Consider the following 13,347-nt stretch of genomic DNA (forward strand, 5'->3'; position numbering starts at 1 on the left):
CAGTCCCAACACTTAATATCTCACAGTGGGGATTACATTTCAAAATGAGTTTCATGGGATCGGCAAACCTACTCAGTAAAATTAATGAGGAATTGGGGCTTGAAAAAGTAGTTACCCATTAAAAGTGAAAATTTATGTGAGCAGATAGGAAGGAAAAGTAGCAAATGTGAAAATCAGTCTCAGCCTTCTTGCAACCATGTGAGTCAGGTCCTCTTGTTTCACCCATTACCCCATCCTGGCATACTGGAGAGTTCCAGGCACATCCAATGGTTCTGAGGGCCTAATTAGCACCTGTCTAGGGGGGAAGGGAGGACAGGGATGGTACACTTTAATGGCTGAGGTCTGGGAACAAGAAAAGAAGTAGAGCAAGATGATGGGGTCTTTTGGAGTTTGGGTGGGGGCAGTGTGTTTGGTTGTTTTGTCACTAGATTGTTTGGGAGCTGTAAGGCTCAAAGGGAAAGGTAATGGAAGTTAGGCAATAATTCTTGGCAGGGAACTGTCTCTAAGAATTTTTATATGGCTTCTGTTGGTGATGAGGGGCTTTTGTGTCATGAGAAAGCTGGGAGGAATCCAGGACAAGTGTTTGGCTTAGGGCTATGAGTTTTGCCTGTCATAAGGTGGTTTTGGGGGGAAGTGACTGGGTTTTGATTATGTGTCCAGAGTCAGAGACAATAGCATTGTTGTCTGGCACCCATTGGGAGTTTGGAAAGAACTTTTATTTATGAGCTGGGAGGGCATGAAAGGGTATGGGTTTTTGTTGGGGAGAGTGCATTATAAAGGGGTCTGGCTGTGAGGCTGAAGTTGGGAACCCAGAGGCGGAGAAGGCAAACTAGACTGAAGAATGGGAGCATGTTTTTGTTTGTTTGTGGGAAGGGGAATCAATTGGATGTGGGCTTTGTGGTTGGTCATGGTGGCTCATGAAATGGGGGTAAGGTGGAGCCCCAGGTATTGAACAGACTAGAGAGGTGTCTGATGGTCTTGGGGAGAGCAGCTGTAGATTGAGGTAGATTGTTTAGATGTGGGGTCAAATCAAGATTGTGGTTGAGAGCCTGGCAGAATAAGTGGGGGCTGTCTCTGAAGTCTTGAAAGAGGACTATCCATGTGAGCTGAGTGGCAAAGCCTGAGACAGGTTCTGTCTAAGTGAAGCTAAAAACATCTTGGAAATCAAGGTGAAGGTTAGGGATTGGAGGAAGGAGGAAGGAGGAGAAGAGTAGATGTGTGGAGAGGGAAGGAGGATTTTGGAAGATGACCACTGTTTAGAGCTTGAGAAGGAGGTCTTATCCCAGGAGAGGAACAGAGCACTGGAGAATCACCAGGAGTGAATCAGAGTAATTTATGGGTGCTGTCATGTAGGGATGAAAAGGCAGGCCAACAGCTCCCACTGAAGATACTGAAGATTTAACTGCAGGTCCTGAGAATCTTGACAGAGAGGAATAAGTGGCCCTCATATGAGGAGAAATGACATAGACTTACCCTCGACCAGCAGAGTTTCCCTGGGCTCTTGCGTGGTTGTGGGTTGGGGCACAAGAGCTGAGGGCCCTATTAGTCTTTGGCTAGAAGAACAGAGCCCATTAGGTCATCAGGGCAGGCTTCAGGAGTGGATGGGTCCACTCCAGTGTTGGAGTAGGGACAGTCCCTCTTCTAGTGGCCCTTTAAGCCACATGGGAGACAGGGTTTTGTAGGAGGCTGTGGACTTGGGCACTGCTTTGACCAGTGTTCTGTTTTGCCACCTCAAAAACAAGGCCCCAGAGAGTTAGGCTTTTGTTTGGGTAATCAATCTGGCTGGAATGTGGTTGTGAGAAGCCTGAGGGCAGATCTATTGAAGGCTTTTCTGGAGACCTCTTATAGGGATAGAGACCTGTAGGCAGGGAGAGATGAGCCCCCCACCTCCACCCCTACAAGGAGTTCAGATGGCTGGCAGAACAGGCTTAACCACCTGTGAAAAGCTGACAGTCTGCACTTGCATCTCCTCTTCACTCTGTAACCTGTAAAGCTTGGTTTGCTAAGATCAAAAGGAAAAAAACCTAGGCCCTAAGATGTAAAAGGCCCCTGAAAAGACCCTTCCCTGTTGTCCCTAGTAATGAGCTAAGTTAATCATTAACTAATCAAGTAGGGGCACCCTTAGCCCAGAGGCAGGATCGGCCCCAACTACTATAAAACCAGCATCTTGAGCCCCCCTTCAAAGAGAAGGCAGCTGTACTTTTGCTTTCTTGCTGAATAAAAGTACAACTTTGCTTCTACACTTTTGGTCTCTGTCTGATTCTTCCACAACCTTCTGTGTCATTGGGAGAGTCAGCCCCAGGACTGTGGTGACTCTCCACCTGTCTTTCCCCATGACACTCTTTGTCTAGTTTTCAGTTTTGGCAGACCCTGAAGGCAGTGGCCATGAGATTAGTGTAAGGGATTTGAGGACCTTTCTTGAATTTTTTTCTTTTTTTTTTCTTTTTTTTTTTTTTTTTTTTGGTTCTCAGGGATTGAACTCAGGTCCTTGTGCTTGCACAGCAGGTGGTGAAACCACTGAGCTAAATTTCCCAGCCCCATTCTTGAAATTTTTTAGCTTTGCCCTGATGTCCGTGGCTGCCTGGGAAATGAAATAAATTTTGAGAAAAAATTGTCCCTTGGCAGAGGAGGGATCTAAGTGGGTGTGGGCTTTTAGTGACTCTGTAAGTCAGGGTGTAAACTGGGTGTGACTTTCTCCAGGGTCTTGATAGATTTTTCAGTATTTGCCGAAGTTGATGGACTTAATGGAGGCCCTCTCTAGACCAGTGAGAATGTATTGGATAAAGTCTTGGTGTTTTTTTCCTCATCTTTGTGATCAGGCTTGTGGCTCTAACTAGGATCCTGTCTAGGAACAGCAACCATCCTGGAGTCTTTGTGATTATTTTGGGTGTGGGGCTCATCAGGCAGCCATCGTCCAAATTCATTGTCCCTCACTGAAGAGGAAAGTAAAATGATATAAATGTCATCCCAGGTGAGGTTACAGGACTGAGATGAGTGAATTCCTTAATGTAATGAAGTGAGGGGTAGGGCTATTAGTGTCAGTGCCTCTCGAAAAGGGCAGAGGGGTTTTGGGTTGGAGGATTTGGCAGACTCAGCAGAGGTGGTCTGTTTGGAGGAAGACCAGGTCACAGGTGGTGCAGGAGGGGTGAGGGGCATGAACAGGAGGGACTGAAGCTTTTGTGTGAGGAAGAGTCTGGGGCTGAAGACTGCATGGGGTGGGTACAAGCCAGTCTGGTGTGAGGTGGAGCAGAATAAGAGAGGGATGAGAGTGGAGGCCAAAAAAGGCCTGATCATACTGGACCTCTTCCCATTTGTCTGAACTCTAGAGAAAACGGTCAAAGTCAAAGAGGATCTGAAAATTGAACAAACTGTATTTTGGCCAGAGAGAGACATTATGTAGCTTGTAATGTGGCTCAGCCACATTGCAGGAAAGGATGAGGCATTTTGGCTTGAGATATGATTGGAGATCAAGTTAAGACAGGTTATTGAGGACACACCCCAAGGAGTGTCTTTAGGAAGGGCAGAGGCAGTTCCTCTCATGGACGTTATCCCACGAGAGTGTCCAACAGAAAGAAGAGCAATCAGAATTGAAAGGATCATCCCCCAGACAAACACCAAAAGCCAGAATGAAAGACAAACAAAACATCCTGTGTCCAAAAAAAAAAACAAAACCAACCTGTGTCCAGATAGATCTTCTGTGTCCTGGGCAGAGCCACAGGTTGGGCCTAATTAGGACCCAGTTGACTGACTGGAAGGACACACACCAGCAACCGCTCACTGGGAGGGCTTGCCTCACACTCTTGAGTAGTGGGATTTAGGCAGGGGAGATGCTGGGAAGGGTTATCTAGTGGGCTGGAGGCAAAGAGGCCACCAGTTCTTATCACCTGGAAGGGGTTGAGGTGGGGAAGCCCCACAGTGCAGCAGGATGGAGGGGCGGGCCTACACCTCTACCTTCTGGGTTTTGGCACCAGATGTTAGGTAAATGGTGATGAACCAGTAAACAAGCCTGAATATGGGGGTTCTGGGTGAGACCTCCTGGAGTAACTCCAAAGAAGAGTCCCAGTCCCATTTATTGAGCTTGGTCCTTTATGGACAGGATAGGGGGTTAGTGGGACAGTCTTAGGTGGCGTGAGGCAAAAGAGAGGAGTTGAGATCAGGGGAGCAAGAATGGCTGAATACATGGCTATAACTGGGCACTGTGACCTAGTAGGTGGGGCAGGTGTGCAGTGACCTAGCAGGGTAGGTATTGCTCCCAGGCTCAGGTGGCTGGGAATAGGAACTTAGGCAGCTTGGGTGAGTGCAGATGGGGATCAATCCTATGTTAACACATCTTAATTTTGTGTACTTCCCCTTCCTCTCCCCTCCCTCCATCTCTTGGTTCTCTTCCTATTTGCCAGAATGAATTTTTCCCCCTCTGAAATGTGATGATTTACTTTCCTGTTTGGGGGTGGGGGGCAGTTGCTTCCCAGGCAGTGGCTTGCACATCAAAGCCAAATTCCCAGGCATAGTTCAAAGGCTCTTTACATCCTGACTCCTGCCTACCCGTTAAGCCTTATTATCCTTTTGTTCTAGTCATCAGAACGTGTTCCAAGTGTGCTAAATCACTTGTAGATCCATACTGTATTTTCTTATAAACATGTCCTTAACACCACATACCTGTCTTCCATACCTTCCTCTCTCTGACTGATAACATTCTATTCCTCTTTCAAAGTTTAGCTAGTGCATTGCTTCCTCCAGAAAAATGCCTTTCCTGCCTATGCTAGGCTCACATGGGCAAGGAGCTTCTTAAAACTCAGCTACCCTGGTACTTATCATAGAGCCTTGGAATGTTCCTTCTCCTTCTCTGCTTCATCACAGTCTTCTATTGTTATAGTCTCATTGCCTAGCATAGAACCTGGCACAGAGTCAGTGCCCAGTAAGTATTTTAATAAATTCTTGAATTCTGTTTTCTAATCAATTGTCTGGTTCCAGCTTTGACTTTTCTGCTTTACTCTAGCACAGTATTGGGAAGGGAGCCTGGCCTCAGGCATGAGGATGTGGAATTGAGCAGAACCTTCACTCACTGTGCCAGCCTGCCCAGCCAGCAGGGTAGAGGGTAAGAACCTGTCTGCTCTGCCCAGGAATGGTCCCTCAAAGCCAGGGGTGGAGTGGGGGAGGAGAGTCATTCATCAGATGGGTGGCCCCACCCGGTGAATCAGCCCCACCAGAACAGGCCCAGAGAGGCACGTGTCACCTTGCAAATGCCCAGGGGCTCTTTCCAGACTGCACCAGTCCTCACTCCCTGTCCAGGCACATCCTACAGTTCTCTGAAGGCACCAGGCAGCAGAAAGCCACGCTGGAGTTTCTTGTATTCCAGGACAGCTGGACAAAGCAGGTAAGAAGGGACAGGGTCTTTCTAAGAGGCAGATTGTCCTTGTGTCTGGGAAAGGATGTTTTTGGTGAGACCCAGATATAGAGTAAATTCAAAGTGTGAAGAGGTCCTGGTGTGAGACCGGCCTTGTGCCGCCAGGTCTGATGGAGATGGATCAGCCACACTTTTGGGGGTCAAGGCAGGGGACAGACAGACATCTGTGGATGCAGCTGGTCTGTGGATAGAGTTTCAGAATTTTGAACCTGGGCTTGTGTGCTACAGACTGTAGACATAAGTATTGATTTCCCATGGATGTGATTGTTTCTGTAAAAACATTATTGTAAGTTTTCTGTAAAAACTTATTTTTTGAGCTAAACTAAATTTAAAGTTGGTTAAACAGAAACATAGAAATAGTGGTTATGTTTTTGTACATGTTTGGTCATGTGCCTGTTGCCGCATCATTGCAACCCAGATCTGTCACTGTGGCCTAGAAGTACAGTGGTCAGGGAGAGTCACTGCAGATAGGACCCCCGAAGAATGTTAGGTCTGGGTTTTATGAAGAAGAATTCAATCAATGAATTCTAGATCCCTGGGTTGCAAACTAAATCCAGTAGTTGCTTCTGGTCCTTTTTCAGTGAAGAATCACCAGGACACCTAGAGACAAATATTGACAAAGGCTCTATCACAGGGGCCACCTCTGAGAATTGTTTTGAATGAGAGAATGAGGTAGAGAGCTGTTTTCCTGTCCTCTCGCCTCCTTCTGTATTCTTTGGTTTGTTTGCATAATGATTCATGCATTGCCTTTCTATTTTTTTAAAGCAATAAATTTTCAAAGCAAAGAATTGGTAAAGTGCCTTAATAACATTGTCCAGTTGGGATTTGGCTTCCTGTTACTTGGTCCCCTTCTGTGACTCCAGTGGCCTCTCCTCCCATGGCATGAGACTGACTGATACTTCCTACTAGCAGTCTAACTTTGTTCTTTGCTTATGTAGGTATTCAGGGAATGTCCTCTCATTAGCTTCTTCTATGATTCTCCCCATTAGAGATTACTGTATGGATACTTGTCAATAGCTTTATTGAGTTATAATTTATACACAATAGAATTCACCGCTTCTAAGTGAACAGTTCAGTGAGTTTTGACAAACATGTGCTGTTGGGTAACTTTAATCACAGTCATCAAAATTTTTCTATTACTTGAAAAAGGTCCCTTGATCAGCGGCCTGAAGCCCTAGGTGTCCCTGTGTTCAGGAGTCTCACAGAAATGGAGTCAAACAGAGTGGACCCCTCAGTGTCTGGCTTTATTCACTGAGCATGATACTTCTGAGACTCAGCCATGTCACAGTGGGTATGGGAGTTTGTTCCTTGTTTACCCCAAGGAGTGTCCATGGTCCCTCTGTGATAACCAGGTGATGGACATTTGGGTTCTTGCCACTTTGGCTAATGTAACTACTTCTGCTGTGAACATCTGCTGCACATTGCAGAAGTATGTTTTACTTTTTTTCAAAAATATCTATGAGTAGCTTTTCTGAGTCACATGGTACATATATGTTTAACTTGGTAAGAATCTGCCAAACTTGGTTGCTCCATTTTACATTCCTACCAGCAGACTATGGGAATTCCAGGTGCCTCACATCCCCCTGGCTTGGTATTATTGGGTATTTTTGTAGTGATTTAAGTAGAAAATGAAGAGGTATGTCAGTGTAATTTGAATTTCTATTTCCTTAATGAATAATGACTCAGCATCACTTCACGTGCTTATTTGTCTCTCTGTATCGTCTTTGGTGTAAAACAGAACCTAAAGAAAATCAGTTCTCCTAGCTGAAAGCAATCTAGCAGCTCCCCACTCAGGTTCCACCCCCTCCCCTTTCCCATAACTATTGACCTTCCCCTGGTACTCATTCCATAAGGCAGACTCCTATAAAGTTTTGTAAACCCTGAGGAACTATATGCTCTGTAGATGGGCTGGGTGTGTAGCTCAGAGGCAGAGTACTTGCCTATATGCTCTGTAGACAACTATGTTCATAAAGTTCATGACACTCTGTTCCCATATGATTCATAAGACATTGAGTTCTTACAAGGCTAAATTAATAAACTGTCTGCCCTTGTCCTGTAAACTCACTGTGTCACTAGAAAGACCACCCCTCTTCAACTAAATGTATAAAAACTGCTCAATAGCCCAGCACTTTGGATATGAGTTTGGCTGGGTCAGGTGTACACCTAATAAAATCCTCCTGATTCCCATTTGGCCTCTCTCGTACATTTGGAATTCTGCAACAAGGAAGTGTCCATTAATATATTTTCCTGTGTTTTAATTGGGTTGGTTATCCTATTAGTGAGATGTATGACTTAGTTATTAGTCTGGATACAATTCCTTGTTGGGTAAATTTTTTTTTTCAAATATTTGCTCCCAGCCAGTGGTTTGTTTATTTTTTCCTTAACAGAACCTTATGCTCAGTACTGGATATTGAACCAAAAGCCTTTTCTTTGAGCTACATCTCCAGCTCTTTGTTGAAGTTTATTTTGAGACAGGATTTTTCTCAGTTGACCAGGGTGGGTTTAAACTTAATAGTGTCTTTTAAACAGCAATGGTCTTTAATTGAAATGAAATCCAGTTTCCACTTTTTTCTTTACATGGTTTGAGTTTTTGAATCCTATTTGGTTAATGCATGATCATAAAGATTTTTTTCGATGTTTCTTTCTCAGGGTTTTATGGTTTAACCTTAATATGTAGGTATATGATCTATTTGGAGTTAATTTTATGTGTGGCTTAATTTTTTTCTATCATACTTTTTGCATACAGTTATAGTTGCAATACCATTTATTGAAAATAAATTGGATTGCCAGGATATGATTTTTATGTAGTCTTTTTTATTAGGTTTTAATCTAAGACACTGTACAGCATGTGGAACCTCATACAAATTTCAGTAAATGGCCTTTTGTTCTTTCTTTTATACTAGAATGCCACAGTATTGGAGCCACTTGTGTTGTCCCACAAGCGTCTGGGCTGGGAAACCAGAGAGTTTTGCTGTGGAGTAGATGGGGTTCCTGACTGTTGGAACCTGAACAGTATCCGTGCTTCTGGCCACAGTGTCTCTGGGCCATGGCCCTGTTTAGCTATCTGTGCCCACTCCATGTGGGTGTGAGGAGGAAACCTCTTCCCTGGGCATATGCTGAGCTCAGGCACTCATTTAACCCTCACAAGGATGTGAGAGGACAGCAGCTATCCCATTGTGCAGATGTACATGTGAGGCTCATGGTGGATGGCTGATTGTCCATAGCAAATTAGTGTTGGAGCTCGGATCTGAGTCATTTTTCTGTTGCACAGGCTCCACCGATAATGGCAATTTTCACACTTTTTACTAGATTAATGATATTTAGAATCATTTGTCCTTTACCAAGTGTGCTATTGTTTTTATTACTGTAACAAAATAACTGAGGCAGCCTAACTTTACAAAAAAGTGTGTTTACTTCCCAGTTTGGGAGACTGAAAGTGTAAGAGTCATGTCCCAAGCTCTGGAGAGGTTGGAGCTTCCTTAGCTGTATGACTTAGTGGTGGTTGGCAGTAGTGGGAGCACACATGGAGAGCAAGATCACATCACCAAACAGCACATCAGAGACAGTGGGGTCCCACAGTCCCTTTGGAAGGTAGCTCCCCAATGCCCCAACAACCTCCCACCAAGTCCTACTTGAAGGCTCTATCATGTACCACACTGCTACACTGGGAACCAAACTTCCAACATGGGATGCTTCAGGGGATGTACTCAAACTGTACTACTCACAGCACCAAGTGCCAGTGCGTTTGCCAAACAGAGAATCCAGGGTTTGAGGCAAAGTGTGCAATAGTAGGCCTCTGAGACTCTGAGACTCTGAGGCTGCAGACTAGGAGACCCCTGCAGAGTGGGCATCTATGTCTGGGAATATCTGGGGCCAATAGCATCAGGCAGCTCCTAATGAGCTCACAGTGGCAGCTGCTCTTGTCAGGGCCTGTTCATTGCAGACCAAGCCTGAGTGGGAATAGTGATCATCAGGTGACATGGATTAAATAAAATAATGTAACTAACACACCTGGTATGTAGTAGGTACTGCAGCAGCTATTGCATTATCATTAGTCTGTCAGCCCTGATCAACAGGCTAGAGAAAGAGCAAAAAGTAGTTCCTGTGGGGTTTCAAGGAAAGAGGAAAATTTAGGCCCCACCCACAGTAAACTCTGTCCACAGATGCTGCCAGAATGGAACTGTTTCCCTTACAGCATGCCTCCTGTCTGTCACTGGACATGGCTTTTATTTTATTTTATTTTATTTTATTTTATGGTTGTTGTTCTGCAGTACTGAGGATTGAAACCAGGACCTTCACACTGAGCTACATCAGCAGCCCTTTTATTTTTCATTCTGAGACAGGTCTCACTAAGTCACTAAGTTGCCAGGCTGGGCTTGAATTTGTGACTCTCCTGCCTCAGCATTATGGTTTGTGTTTAGATGTTCCCCTAAAGCCTCATGTGGATGAGGTGGGACTTTCTTTTCCAGAGGTAGCTGAATCTGGAATATGTGATGCTGAGGTTAAGAGCATGTGATTGTTAACTACTACATGTGAGTGATTAGTTTGGTACCACCCTAATCCCAGTAATCTGAATAGGATAAAAGGGGCAGAAAGATGCTGTTGAACCCTCTTGTTACCTTTGCTACCTTGTGCACACTATGTTGTTTCTGCTCTGCCATGCCTGTTTGTCATCTCTGCCTTGGAGTCAGCCGATTATGGACTGAAACTTCTACAAACTGTAAGCCAAATAAACCCTTCCTCTCCAACTTTGAGTGTCAGATATTTTGTCTTTGCAATGAGAGAAAAGTAACTAACACACTCACCCTCTCAGAGTGCTGGAATTACAGGTGTGGACCACACCCAACTTGATTTTTGGGGAGAAAAAAAGCAATCTCAATGAAATATGTGCCTTTATCACCGTGAAACAAAGAGCCAGCCCTCTGTCTTCGAACTTGAGTTGAGCTGTTGGCTCCAAGGCAGGGAATGTTGATGGGTTCTCAGGCCTCATGCTTGAGACTGGGGTCTCAAAGGACTGCCTGCCCCCCCAGGACATGCCTTGTTTTCTGGGCATGAGAAATGACTTCTAGCTGTTGGTCCTTACACTCTGGCCAGCTAGAAACAAGCAAGGCTTTATCAGCAGAGAAGTGCTGGCTTCAGGTATGGGCCCAAGGGGCCTGCAGGGCAGCAGTCAGCTTGGAATGGTATGAAGGGCACAGGATTGAAGGCAGGGCTTGTGGATTCAACTTCTTCTGTGCTGCCAGGTCACCTGACCTTTCCCCAGCATCAGTTTTATTAGTTTGAAAAGAAAAGAGGACAAGATGCAATATTTGTTGAATGTCTACTGCCTGGTAGGCACTTTACACCTACTGTGTCATATAGCTTTTTCCTTCCATCTCACAGAGAAGGAACCTGAGGTTCAGACAAACCATTGCCTTACTGCAAACGCACAGCTAGGTGATTGATTTATGACAGCAGTTTTAATTTGTCTAAAATATGGCCCTGCTACTGTTACAAATGGCCCACGAGAGGCCTCTCAAACACAGGCTTTGTGTGAGCAATGAGAACTTTATTTCTGTCCAGGTGTGAACAGACTGAAATCAAGAAAGATTTCACCAGCTATCTGGGAGAGAAGTTAAGTTTGTATAGGATTTTGGGAATGGGCTATAATCTTAAGGAATCTGGAGTGGAATGTTTATGATTAAGGGTCCAAGGACGGTCAGCACAGGTGTGTAGACAATAACAAGAATTCTTGATCCTGGGGAGATCGTATATTCTCTCTTAAATTTTCTTTATGACCATATGTTCTTTTTACTGAGAGTAGAATGGGCCTTTTCCTGTTGTTTGCTAAGAACAGCATGTTTGCTGTGATGGTCTCGTTCAGGCCAGGCATGATAGCTAATAATTAAAAATTGGGGAAAATGAAAATACATTAAGTAACTGGGAAGATCAAATGAGGTCATGAACATGAAAGCTGAAAACTCCAAATACAACAGGCCTACTTTATCTGTGTTTGATTTTTAGGTTTAAACAACCAGTATCCTCTGTATTAACTGTGGCATAGATGCTAGAAGAAATATACAAGTCCAGGCAAGACACAGGCTTATGCAAGTGTGTGCTGAGATTACTATTAAATATACAATAAAAATAGAAAATGCATTTTCTTTGATTTATAGAATAGTTATCCCACTTTATCCACATGTTTTCCCTGGGCCATGGGGATGAAGATGTTGTTATCATGTCCTCAGGGTAGACCCCTGGTTGGGCCAGGAGTGCCATAGCTCCTGAATTCTGTTCTGGGAGTTATTGTAGTTGCATAGCCAAGTTTGTGGGGCAGGCTGGTAGGGCACAAAGCACAGTGCTCTGTGTTTACACACATCATTTAAAACCCTCCCATAGGCTGTGGGGCCTTCCACAGTACAGGACCAGGATGAGAGGTACATCCATTCCCAAGGTCAGGAACCACATAGTGAGATGTGCGTGGACTTTATATCTGTCTGTGTCTCCCTAGTTCTGAACTCAGAGCCTGGCATGAAGGAGAGATTCACCACAAGACAGTCAATGAATGTGTTTTGAAATAAGGGATACATTGTGGATTGGGGCTGGGAGGGCTGCATGGGGCAGCAGCAACTGGTAGGTTGTTGATTTGGTTACAGGAGAAGGCCTGGGTCCTCAGGTGGAAGTGTTGTGCTTGGTCATCACACCGCAAGTCATAAATCAGACCTTCAGGATCTCCTGAGGAGACACCATGAGAAGAAAACAATGGGTGTGGCAGGAAAGTGACAACTAAGTGAGAAGCTGTACACTGAATCCACACTTTTTCAGGACCAAACCAGTCAGCAGCACTCCAGGGGCTCTGCAGCTCTCACAGGCATGGATAGGTGAGCTACTCAATGCTGTTTCCAATTCATTGGTCTGTTCAGATGCTTCATTAGCAATTCTGACACCTCCATTAGACTTGCAGACAAATCCAGTATCCTGAGTAGAATTCTGACCTCCTGGTATTAACCCTACATGAATAAGATATGCTAGGAAGTACTAAGGGTTTCGTAGATGTAATTCAGGTTACTAATCAGTTGAAGATAAAGAGACTACCTTGATATATTATAGCCATTATGGAGACAGCTTTTGACTGTCTGGCTGTCCCACGTTTGGTTTGACATAGGGAGACTCCAGGACAATCTCCCTACCACACTCTCAAACATGCAATGTGGTGGATTAGCTAATGGGCAACTTGGAACACCCAGTTGAACTGAGTCAGTGTGGTTCTGGTTGTGGAAGATGCACCTGAGAATTATTCTGACAGCATAAAAGGAGAACTGGAGGGGAAGATTGTATGCTGTTGATTTTCTAGAAGCTTCCTGCAGCTGGTTTGCCTGATACGAATTTGGCTGTTATCATCAGAGGAGTTCAGATCCTTGCTGTTGGTGGGAGTGGCTGCTGTTCTCATCTGGGGAGCTCTGGTCTTGGCCTTGAGCATTGCTTCCTGGCTCCAGTGCAGATCTCTTAGCCTGGTGACACAAATCCTTCACCCCACTGGCACAGACTTTCTAGCTTCCACCACTGGCCTTTGAGCCTTCCCAGTGCAGATCCTTGATACAGACTTGCATGAAACACTGCCGTGGGCCGTAGGCCTCTGACTGGACTCATGGAGGACATTGCCTTGGGTTCTAGGCCTTCAGCTGGACTTGAGTGGGGACATTGCTGTGGGATCCAGGCCCTTGGCTGGATTCTTTGAGTCTCTGGCATGTGGACAGATCTCTTGCACTCCTCTGCATTTCATTTTTGGGGGAGAATATTGTTAGACTCAATGAGAGTGAACCAACCAGAGACCGAAAATAAATCCACACAGGAGTTTATTACAGGCGGGGACCCAAGCCGAGCATTGGACTCGAGCCCTGACTTGGGGGGAGACAAACATGTTTTATACACCTTTGAGGCCAACAGTTTCTAGGCCCCCCTAT

General features: G+C 45.0%; 1 protein-coding gene across 4 annotated transcripts in view; it reads left to right on the top strand.

Annotated features, from left to right (window-relative positions):
* Arhgef4 (Rho guanine nucleotide exchange factor 4) overlaps positions 1-13,347 on the top strand; it is a 224,251-nt gene that overhangs the window by 47,377 nt on the left and 163,527 nt on the right. For all 4 annotated transcript variants that reach the window (XR_015446390.1, XM_087198717.1, XM_087198721.1 and 1 more), the window contains exons 3-4: positions 4,997-5,095; positions 5,290-5,374. Coding sequence is in view for 3 of the 4 variants with exons in the window: in XM_087198717.1 (XP_087054843.1) it covers positions 4,997-5,095; positions 5,290-5,374 (184 nt within the window). In the remaining variant the exon portion in view is untranslated. The remainder of the gene's footprint in view (positions 1-4,996; positions 5,096-5,289; positions 5,375-13,347) is intronic.

Source organism: Heterocephalus glaber, unplaced genomic scaffold, assembly GCF_053883595.1.
Source record: "Heterocephalus glaber isolate CG9 unplaced genomic scaffold, H.glaber_assembly_v1.0 deba00000347, whole genome shotgun sequence".
Lineage (NCBI taxonomy): Eukaryota > Metazoa > Chordata > Mammalia > Rodentia > Bathyergidae > Heterocephalus > Heterocephalus glaber.